The sequence below is a fragment of the Xiphias gladius genome, chromosome 1, assembly GCF_016859285.1.
Source record: "Xiphias gladius isolate SHS-SW01 ecotype Sanya breed wild chromosome 1, ASM1685928v1, whole genome shotgun sequence".
NCBI lineage: Eukaryota > Metazoa > Chordata > Actinopteri > Istiophoriformes > Xiphiidae > Xiphias > Xiphias gladius.
The window spans coordinates 29542216-29562404 of NC_053400.1; the positions used below are offsets into that span (position 1 = coordinate 29542216).

Below are 20189 nucleotides of genomic sequence, written 5' to 3' on the forward strand. Positions count from 1 at the left end.
CCAGGCGCCGATGCGGATATCCGGGATCCTCTTTCCGACGCGAGCATTTGCACTTTTGGCACTTCTTTGTACGTCCGTCCGGGGAGCAGTCGTCCGGGCGTTGGTGCCGACAGACAATACAGCCAGAGGCGTGTGAGTGCGGTGCAGTGCGGGGATGTCGTGCAGCGGGGAAGCCGTGTTCCGGGCCGTGGAGACGCCGCTGTTCTGGCTCGGTGCCCTGACCGCGGCCTGGCTGTCCGTGTGCTCCGTGTACAGGCTGCTGTCCGGGGTCAGGGTGTGGATGCTGGGCAACGGACGACTCGTGTCACCGACCAAGCTGGGAAAATGGGCAGGTGAGAAACTGTGTGGGGAGACGTTGGGGTCTTACGTTAAGATGCTTTATGTCTTGTTTTTAATTATTTTATTTTTTTTAATTTTTTTTTAAATTATTATTATTTTTTAAATTATTATTATTTATTTTATTTCAACCGTTAAAGCATCATATGTAAGCTAAATAGCCAAATCTCATTGTTTAGCTAGATTTGTTGGTACCACTTTCTCACGAGGCACCATTTATAAAGGCCTCATAAACTGCAATTAATGTCTTTATTAATGGTCAGTACATCGTTTACTAATTCCTTTCAGATTGGTTATAATCCATTTATTAACAGGAACTTTCGGGTTGCCAGGTTCCCTCCTTTCACCAGGACCCTTACACTCATTAGGGAGACCCTAATGAGAGTCTGCAGTTGTAAGTGTTAATGAGCAGTCCAGAGATGAACTTTGGCCCAGGTGTCCCGCAGCGCCTTTTCCAGAGGCTAGGCGGTCCAGCAGTCCATGGCGGAGGACTGGCAGTCTGGCGACACCAAAACGTTGCACTTCTATAACTGATCTGTAAAGTTTTAGTGAGTGATAGTGCCCCTAGCTACAGCTTATAAACCCTTTTTAAATGGGCCCTCGTCAGAAAGTGGTACTGGTCGGGGGGGGGGGGGGTAGTTCCTGTGCAGGTGAGCATCGACTTTCTCTATACATGAATACATGAATACAAAAACTTGCCAAACTTCAAGGAAAAAAGAAATATCAAAGTTTTCTGTCGCTGATTCACAAAACTCACAATAACGGTCGGTATCAAATCTAAAATTCTCCGTCACTCGTTTTACTGTTTGTATTCAGTGTCCGAATTCCCGTAATAGAGCTGCAACGATTAGTCGATTAATTGATTAGTCGGTTAACAGAACATTAATCAGCAACTATTTTGATAGTTGATTAATCGTTTGAGTTGTCTTTTTTTTTTTCTTTTTTTTTTTTCAAGCAAAAATGCCAAATATTTGCTGGTTCCAGCTTCTCGAATATGAGGATTTGCTGCTTGTTTGTATCACATGTGATAGTAAATGAAATATTTTCTGGTTTTTTTTTTGACTGTTGTTGGGATGAAACAGGCCAATTTAAAGACGCTCGTCAGGGACACTTTGGGAAGCTGCCATGCGCATTTTCCACTACTTTTTGACTCTTCGTAGACTACACTGTTAATCGAAAAAAAACAATCGGCAGTTGAATCAATAATGAAAATGATCATTAGTCGCAGCCTTTTCCTCTAACTTCATTACTAGTATTATTATTTTTTTTAAACTTTGTAATCACTTCTCACATTTGTTTACCCTTTTGATTATTCAGAGTCTCAGGCCATTGAGCAATGAAAGCCTACAAGCCTTGACACCAACCTGCCCGAGGGACTGAGATTAGGAAACACCGTGAAAAATGACTATAACACTTCTATCTATAAATACTTTTACTACTTATAACATTCCTGTAGATTTACTTCATTTTCCCTGTTGGGACTCTGAAATGGTTGAATTTATTTCTTTTTCTTTTTATATGAGAAAATTATTATTTGATGCTATTTTTTTTTTTTTTAGGAGTTTAATGAATAGCTCTGTAATATGCAATGACTAATATGCATATGACTAAGTTTGAAGGCATGGCAGTATTGAAACATAATCTTTAAAAAACAAACATCACAATCAGACGACAGAGTCTTGCGTAATGAGTTTTCTCTGTGTCACAGTTCGAACTGGTAACTGCAAAGCCTCCGCTCCTCTCATATTTCTTCAGCGCACAGTTGACACACCCCGGGGCATCTGCGCCCCAGCAACAGAAGACTACAGTGTTAGTCTTTGGTGCTTTTGACAAGGAATAAAGAATAGGCAGTGAATGACCAGCACTTTGTCACTGGGTGTAAACTGTGGTAAATCTTGTGAGTGGATTATGGCTTGGGGGGGGGGGATTATCAAATCAGACTGAATACTGTCCATCTGTCCAGCCTGCTCACTGACTGAACCTTGAAGTTTGAACAGACCGCTGGGATTGATGCAATGTGGGCATGTCTGGTGTTCAAGGTTCACATCATAACACAAAAAGAGCCCAAAAACTCTCATATTGTATTGTAGTGTATATTTACCAATCGTAAATTCTTTTATGTGTGAGTTTGTCTTTTTAGTTCAACACTTGGCTCGTCAACATTTATATATTTATATATTTTTCTTTTTATCAGAGTGCAGATTCACCACAACAATGATATGATTTTTAATTTAATAGTAAATTCTGAGCAGCCTCCTTCAGCCTGTGTAGTCACAGTCACATCAGCCTGCTGGAGGAACCCAAAACGTTTTGAGGATGCGAGCTGAGGTTGCCTCTGATCTTTTTGTGCGCCGCTTAATATGGAAAGGCATCAGACGGGTTTGTATTTTTGGATTATGCACGGAAAACGATTCCGAATATGCAGTGAGTCAAAGTAGCCCGTTTCGCCTCGGCTGCTACTTTCATTCACAAACTTTGTCGCACCGAAGTGGACTCGATCGAGAGGACGGCCGGATTATGTAGCAGGACCAGAGCCATTCAGAAATGAGTTTCACGTGAGACGCGGGATCCTCGGGATTCTGGTTCACTGGTGCCCACATCTCGTTTGTGTGTGTGTGTGTGTGTGTGTGTGTGTGTGTGTGTGTGTGTGTGTGTGTGTGTGTGTGTGTGTGCGTGAAAGAGAGAGAGAGACACAGAGAGAGACTGTGATAGTATGACAGAGCCACTGGAGTAGTATTCTAATCAAATGGCATCTTTGCTATTAACTAATTATTAATAATATAGCTTCCTTATCATATTGTGATAATAATGCAGCAGGTTTATAATAAATCAAGTTAGTAAGAATAAACATCTAAAAAAGTTCCTTCTTAACAAAATAATTAAAACAGCAAATATTCACATTTTAGAAGTTAGACCTGTTGAATTGAATTGAGCATTTTTGCATTAAATATGACTGATGATTAATTAGTTATCCATGTTGTTGCAGATGTAAATGTAAGTTGTTCTCTGTAAATTTTCTAATCCATTTCAAAACCCTCAACCTACACAAGTGCGAATAAGATTTCTTGAGTAATGATGTTTGCGCAGGTGCAACGCTGTTGCAGGTGCAAATGTAAAACCTGTGAGGGTCTGGTGTTCAGTTCCCGCATTGACATTGTAGGTTACAGACCGTAGCGCTTCGTGAACACAAGCCTGTCGGTGGCCTAAAGTAGCATCCGTTGTGTTGAGTCACTCGGTTGTTTTGCAGTTTGCTCTGTACTTTTTTAATTATCTTTTGTTTTTTTATTTTCATCATTGTCAATCTCTGAAAAGCTCTGATTTCATCTGGTGCACCTTTTTGTTTCTTTCAACTGAGTCCAGTCCGATTAGTCATTTTGCTGTTTTACAGAAAACAGTGATGATTTCCCAGAGTTCAAAGTGACGTCTTCGAATGTCCTGTTTTGTCTGAACAACAGTCCAAAGCCACAGGGATATAAAACAGAGGAGAAAAGCAGCAAATTCTCACATTTGCAAAGTTTGTCCCAGAGAATTTTTGGCATTTTTGCTTTAAAAATTATTAATCGATTATCAAAATAGTTACTACTTAATAGTCAGTCGGTAAACTAATCGAATAATTGACCAAATGTTTCAGCTCTACCTAGGATTTGCTCGATCTGTCACCGTTAAGGGCTACTTAAGCCACCTGGAACTTCGCTTCAGGTCACCTCCTGAACCAGGCTGAAAACCGGACTCTAGAAAACTTCTTCCCAAAGTGTGCGGCGGAGAGCGGCCGTAACTAAAGTGGAACCTGCGGCCATGGCAACACATTAAGCTACAGTTTGTTCCGATCATGCGTTGGAAAAGGAGAAACTACAGAATGGGTCTACACCACACGGGCACCTCGGAGCTGTGGCTTCTCGTTCTGACCATGACATGGCTTTAGGCTGACACGCGGGTAGTTTAGCAAGTACATACTGCAGATTGCAAGTTTTTGGTATAGTTTACTTACATGTCCTCCACCAGTAATTTTTTGTATGACATCTTTAGTTACAAGTAAACTCACTGTGACTCCCCTAGAGCAAAGTCTGGAAGTCTAGAGTCTAGAGTCTAGAAGTAGGGCAGGACATTGGCACATATTTGTCTAGACTGTCTGCTGAGTTGCCTCTTCATTCCTCTCCTGCACGTTGCAGTGTTTACCAGTTATTAAAGCAACACCATGTGTTAGATAAGGATTATTATGTCCCTGCTTGTGCAGAGAAGCAGCTGCGTGCTGGTAAAGGGGCAACACTGACGATGCAAGCCTGACTATAGGCAAGAATATACATACTGTGTTCTGGCCCGATATATTGGGCAAAACGACTTCCTTTGAGTAGCGGCGATGTAAGAAGCTGATGTAGTCCCGGTCCTTAACTCCTGTTCGACAATTAAATGACGTCGACTATCAAATCCAACACCCAAATGGCGGAATGTATTAGCACTATCATCAGAGCACCTAGCCAGTATAACCTACATTTGCAGAAGACAGCAGTTCCTAAAATAGACCTTGTTTTCTTTGAGTGAAGGGAACATGCACTCAGCTGTGAAAATCTTTTTTTTTTTTTCTGTTCTGACTAAAAAACAGTTCATTCTTAAAACAACTAAAAATAACACGGCCTCTGTTCTGCTCATCATTGTGCCTGCAGACTCTCCCCCACTCTCCCCTCCTCTTCTCTGTGCTATTTTTAGTTGCCCCCAGGATCCCCCTATGTTCGTGTTTGTCATTTTCTGCCCTCCCCTTCCCTCCCCTACTCCTTTCTGTTTGGCTCTGCTGCAGCCCCAGAGGACGCCTGGCACCTCAGCATCATCTGTACGCAAGAAGATCACATAAAGGGGAGTTGGGTACATCAAAGGGGTAGAGAGACACATGAAAAGAGGACGGATGAATAGTATTGTCAAAATAGCAAAATATTCGCTTAAAATAAACATCGTTTCTGCAGGGGTGTTTGTGTTAGACATTAGGGCAACAGCACAAAAAAAAAACCTTTCATGAAAACACCAACCATCAGGTGTGTAGTGCTCAGCAACCTGAGCTTTATCATGATAAAAAAAAAATCCCATTTATCGGCAGTATCAGTGTATATACTCTGTCTTTTAAATAGTTATAATTCTGAAATATAAAATATGTCATGTGATACAAAACTTTTTCCAGGGATGCACTGTGGCGACATGCCAGATTGGAATCAACGCTGATACTGACCTCATTAAGAGGATCAGAGGTCGGACATGATGTGTGGATAGTGTTCTAGTTTAGCGAGCTAACAGTGGTCTCCGGCACTAAAGCTTGTCCTGGTTAGAGATTGCACCTTGCACATAGTATTTAATGAGCCCCAAGAGTCTAAAGGCCCCGCTAGCAGACCCCTAGAGGCCGCGCTGTCGAGTGCACCCGGCCAGACTGATGTGGTTTGACCTAACCAGCCCACCAGTATTCCCATTTTAAGTGCTCTTCACTCTCACAAGTAGGTCTAAACAACAGTGCCGAACCCCCCCCCCCCCCAACAAAATAACGGAAAGTAAGAATAGAGTAATAATTACACACAACTGACACTTAAAAACACATGAGAAGGAAGAACAATACACAAGTTAACACGAGAACGTGGTTAATATTGCTCTTTAAGTCGGGCTTTAGAGGTTACGCCGGGACAAATTGTAATGCTCTGCCTCTCCATCCCATTCCCCGTCCACTTTTTGTTATATTTAGCCAGAGGTGTGATGAATAGTTGTTTCTGAAAGATGGGACTGGCTAAAAATAGCCCCCTGCTGCTGCTGCTGCTTTTCGTGCCAGGCAGTTCCAGGGCATCCGTTCGCTCGACTGCCACTGATGACAGAGAGCACCTCACTTTCCCTCTCCCCCCTCCCTCCCTCTCTTTGTCCTCCTCCTTCACCTCAGCTGCTCTCCATGTACCTCATCCTGCAGTACATCTGTCTACACGGACGTTCAGACCTTTACCCTTGAAAGTCAATTTATTTGATTTTAAAGCTTTCTGTGCTTGGCCACCCTCGGTGTTTTTGCACCGCACTTTTGCAGCGATCACTCGTGAGTCAAATCGTCCACAGCTCTGACATCTTTATCACTGGATTTCTGTGGTGATAATGTTCCTGTGGGTGGCGCTGTTTGTCTGCTCCTCTGTGGAGGATAGCACTGCTGTGTTTTTTTTCTGCACTGTTTTTGCAGTGTTAAAGTTCTGTCTTCACCTTGATTTCACACCAAGGAGGATAAAGGGAAAATACCCTGGCCTCAAGTTTTAAAATGTTTTCGTCTGTGGAAATATTTCTTTCAACATTTCAGACGACAGCGAGCTCTGAGTGTGAAGGCCTGGTCTGACACTGACCTAACACACAGTTTAAAATGTGCTCCCGGCCGAGGCTAAACACAGAAATACATTAAACATGCGGCTACTCCTTCTTTATCACCCATGTCCACATAATTTTGTCTGACATTGGTCCAGAGCTTTTCAGGATTTGGGAAAGGCTGAATGGGAGCAAATCCCTGAAGTCCAAGCGTTAAGCGGACAACCTTCCCGGAACGGGGAGGCTGTTCTAGCAGCAGATCGACGCTTACGGTTTGGTCCTGGAATGAGATGGCCAACAATCTCTCATGGGTGTAATGCTTTTGTGTCCACATACTTTTGACCATGCACCAGAGGACTTTTTTTTTTCTGTGACAAACGCTCAGTATTCAGTGTGTAAGGGCGTCTCGGTATATTGATTCCCTCACTGTTGTGTCAAAGGTCAAGGGTGTAGCCTATACACATTAATATGAGGATGTGATATGGTAACGGTGTCACATTATTCATTTTGTCTGTGGTCAGTTTTCATCGAATTAAAATCTCTATTTTCCATCCTGTATTATTGATCCATCCTGATGGCTGGTTGTGAATGAACGTAGAATTATAAAAATATACAGGGGCAACGTGTGTAACTTCCTCTTCTCAGTTTTGATGAACCAGCCAAATGAGCCGCAGTTTTATCTGTGCATTGTCTCTGTATGTGAATCTCCCAGTGAATATGGAAAAGTTTATTAACCTCGTTAAATTCTCTGTGTTTTCAAACTGGATTCTGAACAGCAGAAACTTTTATCCTGCTAATCTAGTTTCTATTTTTCCCCTTTAGTTGTGACAGGAGCCACAGACGGGATTGGAAAGGCCTATGCAGAGGAGGTAGGATTCCCTGGACTCCCTGGAAACTTTCTGACTCTTGACCAACAACAGTGGGCCACAGTGAAACGAGAGGGAGCTGTTCCCGTCACTTACCCATTCACTTTTATTTTATGCCACTCACACTCTTTTATCCATGTACCAACTCTGCTAAAGCAGCACGCCTGCTTAACTGACTTTCTGAGTCTAAAAACTTGTTGAAGGGGATTGTAGACCACATTTTGATCATCGCTACAGTCCAAAATAATGACTTGTGTTGCTCTGCTGCCTCTGTGCAATATGTTTTGACGTACACGCATCGCCTGTTGTTGACATGCTTTTTTTTTTTTTTTGTGTTTGCAGCTTGCCCGCAGAGGCTTTGCAATCGTGCTGATCAGCCGCTCTCAGGAGAAGCTGGATGACGTATCCAAAGCGATTGGTGAGTTTGTTTTATTCATTTATTCTTTTTTTTTTCTTTTTTGTCAGACGTGGAAAATTGATGGAAAGTAGAGATACTTGTGAATGGGTTTTGTATAAATCACTGTGAAATACAGTGTGTGGCTCGATATTACTCTGTTTAATTCATCAGTCAAATTAATCCCACGTCTCGCACTCAAGGGAAAGTCAACAGCGCCTGTACTCCAAAGGCACCGGACTAATATAGTTCATGTGTTAAGCATGACAGCTGCTTGACTGGAGTTCAGTCTTACTGATCCATGCAGCCATACAGCCTCATTTCTCCTGAACCCGAGATGTTGCATCCATATTGCACTGTGTGATAGTCCAGTAGGGCTAAATGACTAACAACTAAATGATGTTGCGTTGAATTCTGTGTTTTGCGCGAGCGATCCTTTACGGAATGGAGATTCAGCGGGACCCTTCTGCTTCTGGTTATGAGGCCGTAAAGCCTCCTGCTTGAGCTGAAAGTGAATCTGTCCAATTAAATGAAAGCTTTCTCTTAAGGGGGAGAGATCCTCATTGACAATGAAGGATTATTTCAGGGCTTAATCACTTTTCTCTGCTCTGCTCTTCGCTTTCCAAGTATCTAATTTTTATCTACGTGGTCATTCATAAATGCTTTACACACGTGAGTGCTGGTTTCTGGCATCTTTAATTGTCGCTCATATATATATATATTTATACTAAATTAAATTGTTTATGCATATTTGTACCCTTAGGAAGCAAATGTGGTGTGGAGACCAAAACGATCGCAGCCGACTTTAGTGCTGTAGATATCTACTCCAAGATTGAAGACGGACTGGCGGGGCTGGAGATTGGAGTATTGGGTAAGACTGCAGCAGGTGCTCGGGCAACCTCACTTTTCATAAAGTTCGATGAAGCTGGTCATGTGAAATGGGAAATTCAATGTGGACCAAAGCCTACAGACATCAGGAATGCTATATAATACTCTATGATAAATGTAAGGTTTTCATACACTCATAAAGGTTAATTTATCCTGGCTTCTTCAGCCCTTTGCTGCCCTCCTTAGATTGGAGAGAGGAATAACACTCTGAATTCCACATTTACAAAAATGTAATCTTCTTTCCATCCATCAGTTTGACACACTATGTTGTGTGTTGAATGTCACAGCGCTTTTATTTTTCTCTTGTTAACAGTGAACAACGTTGGAATATCCTACTCTTACCCTGAGTTCTTCCTCAATGTCCCCAATCTCGACAAAGTAAGTTAAAAGTATATTATGTTCTATTTTCCATTAATGTATAATTATTTTTATCATTAAGGCATTTGAGGGATAAAATGTTTTGTGAAACATTTTGTAAGATTGTAAGGACTAGAAGTGGTAATAAGAGCACATAGTTTGTCTTCTTGTTTTTCATACACATCTTAATTCGGATCCGTTTTCTACCTTGTTAACGTGAACTGAATAGAAAAAAGGGCCTTCATGTGCAGACAGAACCCGAGCTTCAGAAAAAAATGAAACTGGACAAAGGTGGCCAGCTGAACAAGACCTTGTCATTGTTATACTTTTATTTTAACTAATAATATATTGTAATTATACCATCTTGCTTACTTGAAGCAAGCCTATGTCATTGTGGCTGAAAAAGTAACCGTTGTGGCCACAAGTGGCAGATACCAGACAATGCAAAAACATAGTGTAACAGTAGCACCAGTGGAGAGGAGTCATAAAGTCAGCAGACTTTGACAAGTGGGAAAACAAAAAGTAAGTGTTACACAGCCATGCCTAGTTTGTTTACACTGGCCACCGTAAGCTACTGGTCATACAAGACTGTAGGAGCAAAACCCCTGAGTGCATTTAACTGAGCAATGGTGAGGGTTTTTTTTTTTTTTCTTTTCTTTTTGTTTTCCAATTCTTTATTTAGTAGATAGTTGAGAACATTTCGCCACCTACAAAGAAATAGCCTTGCAGTTACAGAGAGCATTAAAAGCCTGCAACAAATGAATAGCACGACTTAAAACTCTTCCCTTCTCAATAACTATTCTATATTCTGAAAGAGGGATGTAAAGTAGCAAACATGTGCATTAACACGTTGGGAGACAATCCAGTCAGCGATCTAACTTTTTAAAACAAAAAATTGGTCAGGAGACCAGGCGGCCTTTCCCTTAGACAGTTGGGAGAAAAACCCACAACAACAAAGAATCTATAAATTTGTTAACTCCATTTAGTGTGGCCGTCACTGTCGTACGTAGGAAACCCATTTTGACCATAACTTAGTAAATCTGTTCATTCGTAGGCGAAGTGAAAAAGTATTTTTTTCCATTATGTATACTTCATTAACTATATCTGTCCATTCCTCTATAGTGGGGGAGTCAGGGAGCAGCCATCGCCTAGTGATGGTTTCCTTACCAGCAGATATCAGAACAACAAATAAATATCCGTTGAGGTGCCCCGAATGAAAGTCAACTTTTCTTAAAATAAAAGTGTTAAACTGGAGCGGTGTTTTCGTGTTAAACATGCCTTCCAATGTTTTGTGCACCCCTGACCGGTAACGTCTTATTACTTGGCAGTCCCGAAATACATGCCAGAGACTGGCATCCTGGCTCCCACACAGTCTCCGGCACTTGGAATCGTCTCCTGTAGAGTGTGCTTTCTGCCTTTTGGTAATAAAAGAAAAATCTAATAGGACACTTTATCCAAATTCTCTCCACGTATGCGAGTTGGTGCACTTTCATTGAAAGTCACAATAGCTGTACCACTCCTCCTTTGAAATCTCAAAATTACCTTCATTTTCCCTTTTTTTGTTTTTTTTTTTTTATAAAACATACACTGTAGAATGAGATTTCTTTTGTCATGATGCCCTTATACAGTCTCGATATAATATCTCTGTGTAACTCTGACGAATAGGCTCATAAAACTCAGCGCTTGGTCAAAATAATGACATAATTGTATATACCTATACAAGTCTTGCTTTTCCAGAGCATATTGTTCTTTTAAAGGTTGGAAATCTTTTAATGGTCCCTTATGTTGTTATTCCTTTGGTTATCCAGTCTTTAAATCTAGGATCCAACTGATTAGGCTTAAAATCGGGGTCACAGGCACACCATCTAATTATTCTTAGTTTATCTAGTAATGTTTATTCCTCCCAGACAGAGTTCCGGACTTTAAGGTGAAATTTTATCCACGGGTTTTGGATACACTTTATACATTTTCCCAAATCATTGCCTAATACGGCCTGAATTGGAGGGATCCTTAATTAGTGACAGTTCAATGTCTTTCCACCTGGCATGGTAATCTTGGTTGCACAGATTCATCAGTGGCCTAATATGAGCTGAGTAGAACTAATCTTTCAAATGTGGTACAGTCACACCTCCTTCCTCCTCTGGGAGTTGCGGAGTTTGAGCAATGGCGAGTTTTAATTGCTTAGCTGTTAAAGTTGTCATTTGTAAGGGAATGTATTTGCTATTTTCTCTTTCAGACGTGACATTGTGTCGCTTTACGGTGAACAGCCTTAAGCATTTCAGAAAATAATTTCTACGATCTAATGCTTTAACAAATCACTAGATAAATACTTTACCTGCAGTTGATACTTGAACGGATAATATTAGTCCACACTTCTGAGCAATAATACGTTTGAGTAATTGCACAACGATACTGCCCAAGTTGTAGTAATGCTCGTGTTCTTCTCGTTTCAGTTCATCGACACAATGATCAACATTAACATAGTATCGGTGTGCCAGGTGAGTGTTGTTATTTTAAAACATTGATGTAATGAGGCTTTTTAAAATCGAATCACTGAAACTACACCTTTTTATGTCAAAGAGAAAACAAATCAAACTTGACATCTGTGTGAGTATTTCCCCTTCAAGTTGATATTTAGTGGAGGCACGTTGGCAATGATTAGTCCTGTGTCAGTGCGGCAAGAGAAATCTGCTTTGCACTTTAGGGCACAGCAATTTTTTTGAGCCTTTTTAAAAAGAAATTCAATTCAATTCAATTCCTTCCATCCATACATACATACATACAAGTTTCTATTTGGAAAAACTGCACAAGTTTAAAAGAATTAAACAAGACCAGGTCAAAACCTCGTATACGGCTGGACCAGCCCTTTATCCGTTTGCTTCTCTCTTACTCTCTCTGTGCTCACATATACAGGCATTTAATACAACTGAATTCCCAATAAAGCTGTTCTCATTTAGATGTTTTTCTGTTTCTGTTATCAGACAATAGAGCAACTATCAAATAGTGACTGAAACTAAGACTACATGTTAACCAGCAGTCACTTTCAAGCCACTTCCAAGCTGCTGCTCTGCACTGCTAAAATCCTGATTTTTATAACTGCGACGTCGTCTGACAAAAAATCAACCATACGCACAAGTTAGAGACAACGGCTGCGCTGTGGTTTCGGCTATATTTACCTGTAAAGTGATCACTGAGGGAAACTTAGAAGCTCATTCACGTCTGTGTCAGCTGCTGTGCAGTGTGCTGAATGAGACAAATGCAGAGGTGTGCCACCTGAGGGAAAGCCCGACCTCACACTCGCGGGGGAAATACTGTTGACACTGTTCTACAGAAAGTAGCTAAGGTTTGTCCAGAAAGTCGTTAGATTTGTCACTAGGTGCTTTTGTGAAGATAAGTAGCTATAGGGGTCTGTAAAGTTGGTAAATCTACTGACAAAGGCGCTAAGTTGGCAATGGAAACCATTTCATTTTAAAAAGAGCAACGACCAATGGGGAAAGTCAGCACTCAGTCACATGGCATTCGGCCGACCGATGCTGCAGTTTTTTATCGCCCACTCAATCGGGCCAAAAACGATCAAGTGTAAGGGGTGTGAAAATGTATAGTCAACTTGGAGACCCCTAGCAGCAGAGGTAATCTTACATTAGTGGTTCAGTCCCAGTCTGCACAACATGGCCAGTGACATAAAGCATAGTAAGTCACTTCTGTCCCCCTTCTCCATGTTCGGCAGTTCCCAGAGCAACAGCTGAAGTCCACCCTCTCTCCTAACACTTCGTTTATGTCATTCACTATTTCTTTAAACTGCTCTCTCTGCTATCGTTATCATTTCCTTTCTCTCCCGACCACCTCTTTCATAACCCACACCTACACACACAACCCACACACACACACACACACGTTTACAAATGTGGATGCACTCCCCCACACATTTGTCAAAATCCCACACACAGTGATAGTTTTTTGTCCGTCGGATGCTTTTACTCTGTTTCTCACCCTTGCCACCTACGCTCCCTCCCTCTCCCTCTCCGTTGTTTTCCTAGATGACGCGTCTTGTTTTGCCTCGAATGGTGGAGAGGTAAGTTCGTGTGACTGATTAAGTAAGTAATTTGTTAACACTAAAACTAGGACTGGATGTTGAATAGGTAACATTGTTTATCAACTTGGAATGAAATGGTGATACAGTATGAAGTTGGGTTGTCCTAATGAATGATTCCCAGTTCATTTTAATATTTTTTTTCCATTCGCACATGAAAAATTTTGAATAACGCCACGCTTAACAGGTAAAAATAGTTATACATTTTGGGAAATGTCCTCATTCGCATTCATCCTGAAGGTAGATGTGAAGATCAATGCCACTTTCCTGTCTGTTCGCTAAATATGAAGATACAGTCGGCGGCGGGTTAGCTTAGCTTAGCTTAGCATAGCACAAAGACTGGAATCTACAGCTAGCCTGTACGGTCCCAAAAAATGAAATGCTGACCTAGTAGGGTGCCCACACTTTTGCACATGCCCCGATTACTCTTTATTTTTTTTTCTACTTTTCAAGTTCATGAAATAAAAAGCGACGGCGTATTAATATAGGCGCATTTTTTGAATGTGCATTTGCTGTCAGGGTTGTATTTACTTCTTTGCGTACAACTGTAAAACACTGGAATACGTGTGCATGAAAATGTAATATTATAACCGGGTTCGAAATAGTTAATTCTTGCATTAGCTCTCTACAGTGAAGGGTTTAAATGAACTTTTTGGGAAATAAAACATACTGTACCATCTGTAATTTTGGTAATTGTAATGTGATGGAGCGTAAATGTCTCGAAGTCTGAATAACAGCCAATTTTTACAATTGTCTGATCATTTTATACAGTTGTAGCTCAGGGAAATTAAGTTTAACTAAGCCTTCACTCACTTGGCCATCACATGCACATACACAATGATTTATTTCTCAAGATATCGTCCACCTGTAGTTTAGATAGAATGTTGTATGAAAGCACCACAGGCTGGAGAAAAAATATCATCAGATTGTAAATATGAGGTATTGATGTTACTGTATGTTTGATCTTATCAGTACCTACACGCTCTTCTTTGATGTACAACACATGCGGTTTTGGCTCAGCTTGCCAGCACATATAGATTACATGTTCTGTAATCATCCTTGGATTGATTTCAGGGCGAAGTGTTTGTTGCATGTCTCCCTCTTCTTTCGTACTTTCTGTTCCTTTCTCAGCGTAAAAGAGATTTTGCTTATACTCCTGTGTTTCTAGGAAGAAAGGGGCCATCCTCAACATCTCGTCTGCCAGCGGGATGTACCCTGTTCCTCTTCTTACCGTCTACTCTGCCTCCAAGGTAATTGCAATACATGGTTCATGACCTTTTCTTCAAGCGTTAGCTCAAGTCTTATCTATAGACGCATCCCAGCATCATAAACATCTTAACATTGTGGTCCATGAGGAGAAATCCATCTTTTTTTCTCGTGTTATGAATTATTCTCTGTAATCTACCAACATACATTGAGCCAAAACTTCACTACTGATGACGCCAGGTCTTTGTTCAGCTTTTATTTTGTTGCAGGGATTAAGTGGGGGTCGTCTTTTTTCATATTTGCTGTTGTAATTGTTGAATATAAACAAGTCGGCGACTAACTCAGGTCCCGAGGTAGCGTACCATTTACAAATGTTTATAGGAGCACACGGCGTCATAATGTTTTATAACCATCTCACGTGTGTGTGTGTGTTAGCCTAAAAATAGCCTGCTGTTCACAGTTTAGGCTGATTAATTTGCTTGTGTCTTAATACTGGGTCACGTTACCTACTAAATCCCAATTTCTGCAATGCAAGGTTTTTAAAAGTGCATCGAAAATGCATCCAGGGTGAATCTCTAGTTTATTGCTCAATTTAATGCTCAGTTTAATGATCACCTCAGTTCACTGCAACTGCCATTATCCAAACCCCAAGGCATTTTGCTGTTTGGTGTTTGGGTGTAGTTTTTGCCTTAATGACCCGCCTTTATCTTATATAGGCATTTGTGGACTATTTTTCACGAGGACTGCAAGCTGAATACAAGAGCAAAGGCATCATCATCCAGGTAAATCGTTGAACCAACTTTACATGGTTTTAATAAAGTTTGGTGGTTCATAACTACAGTTAAAAATGCAATTTGAAGGAAAATCTTTTTGTGGGCTTTAAAAAAAAAAAAAAAAAGTCTCAACATGCCACAACTATACACATTTATGTAACCAGTGGTTTTCTCCCCCCCCTCCAGAGTGTTCTGCCATTTTTTGTTGCGACCAAGCTGAGTAAAATCCGACGGCCTACGCTGGACAAACCCAGTCCAGAGTGCTATGTTGCCGCCGAGCTCAACACTGTGGGGCTACAGACCCAGACCAACGGCTACCTGCTCCATGCCATCATGGTAAGTCTGGGAGCAAAGAATAGAGTCTAAATTACATAAAGTACATGCAATGTAAGTTTTTAAAATTGATTTTCCCATTTAGATTTTGGCTACATTTTGATTATCACAAAAGAAACTTGAGTTTCTGCTTAGTTTTAAATGTTAAATTAACTGCCTTTTAAATGATTTCCAAAATTCACCTATCACAATCTATTTTATAGAGTAAAAGTCAAACAGTGTCTCCGTAGAACTAGGTGAGACATACTTCAAGCTGCTGAAAAGGCAGGATTTGTGTAGCCTTTTGTTGACAAACACGAACAGTTCCTTTATACTACAGAAAAACCTCATTGTATCTCTAACTCTTCAGGCTTTTTATTTAATGTCTGGCAGTATCTGGCTATTGTTAAAAATGCTTGCGTGTCATGGAGACTGGCGCTGAACGCTAACCGAGGACCTTCACTGTTTTGTCACTTGCACACTACACTGACCGCTGACAGTGCGTCAAGACGCGACGACGCTCAAAATCACTCTGCGGGCCAAGATTTCCTCCGCATGTTGTAGTCCATAATATAATCATCCCTAACAGCTGAAATGTACCTTTTTAGTATCAGGCAATCTGAATGGTAGTATAAGGTAGGGGAGCACAGCTGGAGCATATGAGAGTGATACCATTCAAACACAACTGGTTTTTCCGTAGCAGTAATAGATCTGGTGCGGCGCAATACTGGTTTTCAAAAACTGTGACTCTTGTTACTGGTAGTCAAGGTCTATCCTGGCAACGGCATCGACGTCTCATCAGGCCGCAATTTCGCTTTATACAAAAGAGACTCCCACCAGCTCATCTCCGTTCACTTAATTAATTTTGTGACAACAGCTGCGAAAGCATCAGTCAAAAGGTAAACATTCTCTGAAATAATGGAGTGGGATGCTTCACCGCCTCGCCGTGTTGTCTGCATCCTAACACTGTAATTACCCTGTAGACACACGGGCATCAGAAATGAAACGGAAACACAAGTCTAGATCAGATTTTCCAGGACAAGTTTTCATTTTAGCAGAGGTCGCGGAGAGCAGTGTTGCGCTTTACGCCGTTGGACTACGTGATCTGAATATCAGTCTTCATGTGTACTGACATACATATCAATAACAGCACCGTCCGTTACAGTATACATGTGGTCAATAAATCATATTCAGCATAAACAGCCTTTGTTGATCCTGTGCAGTCCAGTGCAGACAATTTAAACTCGGCACGGATCTCTCCTGTCATCAGCCCCTGTTTTTCTCTAAACCACAGGCTGCAGACAAGTAGTGTCTGGCGTGATTATCTGATAATCCCCTTAACTGTGCAGCACAGCTCTCTCCATTTTCCAGTAATAATCCACAATTCACCAGTATCTAATTTAGATTGCTATAAATCTGCAACCTTCTGCATATTCAGAAACAACAATCTACTGTGTTTTCTGTCATCTTTGCTGTAATTCATTTGTTTAGAATTTTTTTTTTTTGGTTGCACAATTAAGATGTCATGGTCCACGACCTAATATAGTAAAACTAAATGGATATGGGAGTTAAGGACACCTAGAAATAGACCTACCACAATATGAATACAAGCTCAAATTAAAGTTTGATCGCTAGAAATTCAGCTGTGTTGGGACGTTTCAAACTGAGGTTCAGACAAGTTAGTTTGAACTTCTATCCTGGTGTCGGTCCACTGTGGCCATGTTTTTGACCAGCCAGGTAGCGAAACATTGTGCGAGGTGATGAAGTTGAATCGCAAACAACAAACGTCGACCAACATTTCTCAATGGCAGAGCGAGTAGAGGGTCTCTAACGACAGCAAATGTGCTCCTTTTAAACCTTTCACCACATGCAAATATGTTCATAATTCAAATTCAGGATCCATTATTATATACAGCGTGGTTTGAATTAGATATCAATTTAGAACAATAAAGTAAATCAACATGAAAGAATGGAATGGAAAATGTAAAGAATACAATTAAGAGGAAATCTATTGGTAATGAATTGTATATGGTGGTAATACGTCAATGGGAGAACCATTCATGATGCCTCATAAAACTGCTTCTTACTTAAAAAGAGGATTAAAAACAGTGGGGGTTTCGTCAGAACAAAATCAGCTGTTTGGTACTGTTGTCTGGGAAGCCGTTGAGTTAAAGCTGAGTTAATTCACATCACATTTAAGGCAGAAAAGATTTTTATCGCTGTAATTTGAACTGCCTACTAATGTAGAATATATAAAATGAGATGCAAATTTGGTGATATAATTTACCTTATTTCACAACCGACAACTACAAAGTCGTCCCTGTAGCTTTTGTTAACATCAGTGAGAAAAGGTTTTAAAAAATGGTGAAATGGAAATTTTCCGTTTTACAATCTATATGCAAAATGTGCAGCTACTGTACTGAGACTTGTACCACAGTGGGTGTAACTTTGGCATAATTTGAGCAGAGCGTAGGAATTAAACAGAACAACTTCCTGAATTTTCGTCTGCACAAACTTGCTTGCCGCAGTTGTTGCTCCTGTGGGTAGGAAATATGGTAATGAACGCTCACCTGTTTATCTGTACATGCCACCAGCTGACCATGTCATTTCCCTCTGTAGGGCTGGGTGACTACAGCTCTGCTCCCTGCCAAGATCCTCAACAGCTACATGATGGGGATGGGCCTGTCCCAGCGCGCTCGTTACCTCAAGAAACAGAAGCAGGGATAGATGGATTGGCAGCGGCTGGGAGCGGCAGCAACAGACAGAGGGGACCAGGGTCTAATGACTCGTCCGACTACCACCATCATCATCAGCATCATCCTCATCATCATGGACCAAGAAGAAAAACTGACAGTCTCTGAGCAACATCTCAGTTTCCCTCTCCCTGATACTCCCAGTCGTAGATGATGTGAAGCAGTGTCTGGCCACAGTTGCCGTTAGTGTGTACTCAATCCAAACAACTGTGTGAAAAATATTGAACAAAGCGGTGCTCATTTGTTGAGCGATCAGCTTTAATGAACTAACAAGGAAACTAAAACCACCTCTCGGAGCTAATCATCTGTCTGCAACACATGATCGGAAAGAGGGCCTACGGGAGAGGGCAGGGATGTAGAAAATCCGGATGTGTCTGAGGTCGGAGGCCTCTGTACGTTTCTGTGGATGTTTGAGCCTCCTGTGAGGATGTGGACTTTAAAAGTCTGATGTGAGTTTTTTTGTGACATTGATAGCTTCCGTAGTTCTTCGTTCTTATTTTTCTCATTTAATTTCAGAAATTTCAAACCACACATTTACGTATTTGAGTACCAACAACAACAAAAAAATCTTGTTTGCTTTTTCCATCTTAATGTTTTCTCTGCAGCATTGATGTGTTGGTGAAGGGGCCGCGTGTATAATTTAACCACACTACATTTCATCTGTAAAAAATTAATTGATCCTGTTAATAATGAGTGGGTGGTGTGTCACATCTACTTTAATCTCGATCTTTTGATCTGTATTATTGGATTTACTAAAATGTTAAACCAAACCAAATGTACAGATGAGACCAACCAGTGGAATTTGTGTTTGTGTGTTCAGACTGTGTGTCAGCAGTAGTCTCATCTTTCACTCGTCTTGGCTCGGATGTCAGCTTTAAGTTATACTGTATTGATCTCAATGGAAAAGTTGTGCTTAACATTTCACTCATACTCACTGTTTTTAGTGCAGCAGCTGGGGACCAACTTCAGTTGTAAGGCTAGTGCTTTTCTCAAGGGCAGTGGCACTAGGCATTGGGCGTATTCTCAATACCTTTTTAAGCATGTTGTTGAGGTGAAAGCAGAGCAAACCAGAGCACCTGGATATTATTATGTCCTGACTTACTGCTGTGTTGCATTTATCCTGCCTAGCCTACAATAAATGTCTTTCAAATAACTTCACCCAGTCTCATCTGTCTGCTCCGGCTTCTTATGCTCGGTTTCACCTATCTTGTCACTTGTCTTTCGAATTTTGTGGCCGTAAGATTTAGAGCACGGAGGGGGGAACATTTTTAGCCTGTTTTTATACTAAGGCCTGATGAGAGAGCAGCGGTAGTAAATACGACCGAGCTTGGAGTCAGGTATCACATGTAGAGTGTATACTGTGTGTAAATCTCGTGTCAAGTGGCATCTCCGTCATATACTATCAAAGCCAAACACACATACTGGAAAAACTCCATAAACGCCACTGTGTCATAAAAATGACTTGCATCCCCATATTTTGTTATAACCTTTTCCAGCCTATCAATCAGCTCATCTAACTTCCTTGAGTGATTTTATTTTTTTTTCCCCCCATTTTTCGTCATTTTCACGGTCCATGCAAATGCGTTGCCTTTCCATGCTCTGCCTCTTCCCTCCCAAGCACCCGTCACCATGCAGTTCCCATGCCAACAGTTTCTGAGAGATTATTCCGGTGCACTGGTATGGAAGCTGCGGAAATGTGTCATCACTGAGAGTGTAGGAGGGGAGAGGAGCTCTGTGTGCGGAGGGATGCCCAAAGGAAGAAACGGGTGGGTTGCAGAGTTGTATATAAAGAAGAGCTCAGTGGTGCTCAAGTCCACGGCTCGCTCAGACTCACGCGCGCACACACACATACACACTCTCTGTGATTTCACAGCAGAGTTTCAGAGCGAAGAGCATATTGGAAAAGGA

The 20189-nt window shown here is 41.2% G+C and overlaps 1 protein-coding gene across 1 annotated transcript; it reads left to right on the plus strand.

The window, feature by feature from the left end:
• hsd17b12b (hydroxysteroid (17-beta) dehydrogenase 12b) lies at positions 1 to 18848 on the plus strand. The gene is made up of 11 exons (XM_040133181.1): positions 1 to 332; positions 7465 to 7511; positions 7851 to 7926; positions 8666 to 8773; positions 9104 to 9168; positions 11601 to 11645; positions 13185 to 13219; positions 14406 to 14487; positions 15160 to 15225; positions 15403 to 15552; positions 18148 to 18848. Exons 1-11 carry the CDS (start codon positions 155 to 157, stop codon positions 18253 to 18255), a joined length of 960 nt encoding a protein of 319 aa, XP_039989115.1. The 5' UTR covers positions 1 to 154; the 3' UTR covers positions 18256 to 18848.
• Positions 18849 to 20189: the final 1341 nt, after the last annotated feature.

Coding starts and splice junctions, on each gene's coding strand:
- hsd17b12b (XM_040133181.1), top strand. CDS start 155: ATGTCGTGCAGCGGGGAAGCCGTGTTCCGGGCCGTGGAGACGCCGCTG. Junction 333..7,464: donor CAAGCTGGGAAAATGGGCAG/GTGAGAAACTGT, acceptor TTTCCCCTTTAG/TTGTGACAGGAGCCACAGAC. Junction 7,927..8,665: donor TGACGTATCCAAAGCGATTG/GTGAGTTTGTTT, acceptor TTGTACCCTTAG/GAAGCAAATGTGGTGTGGAG.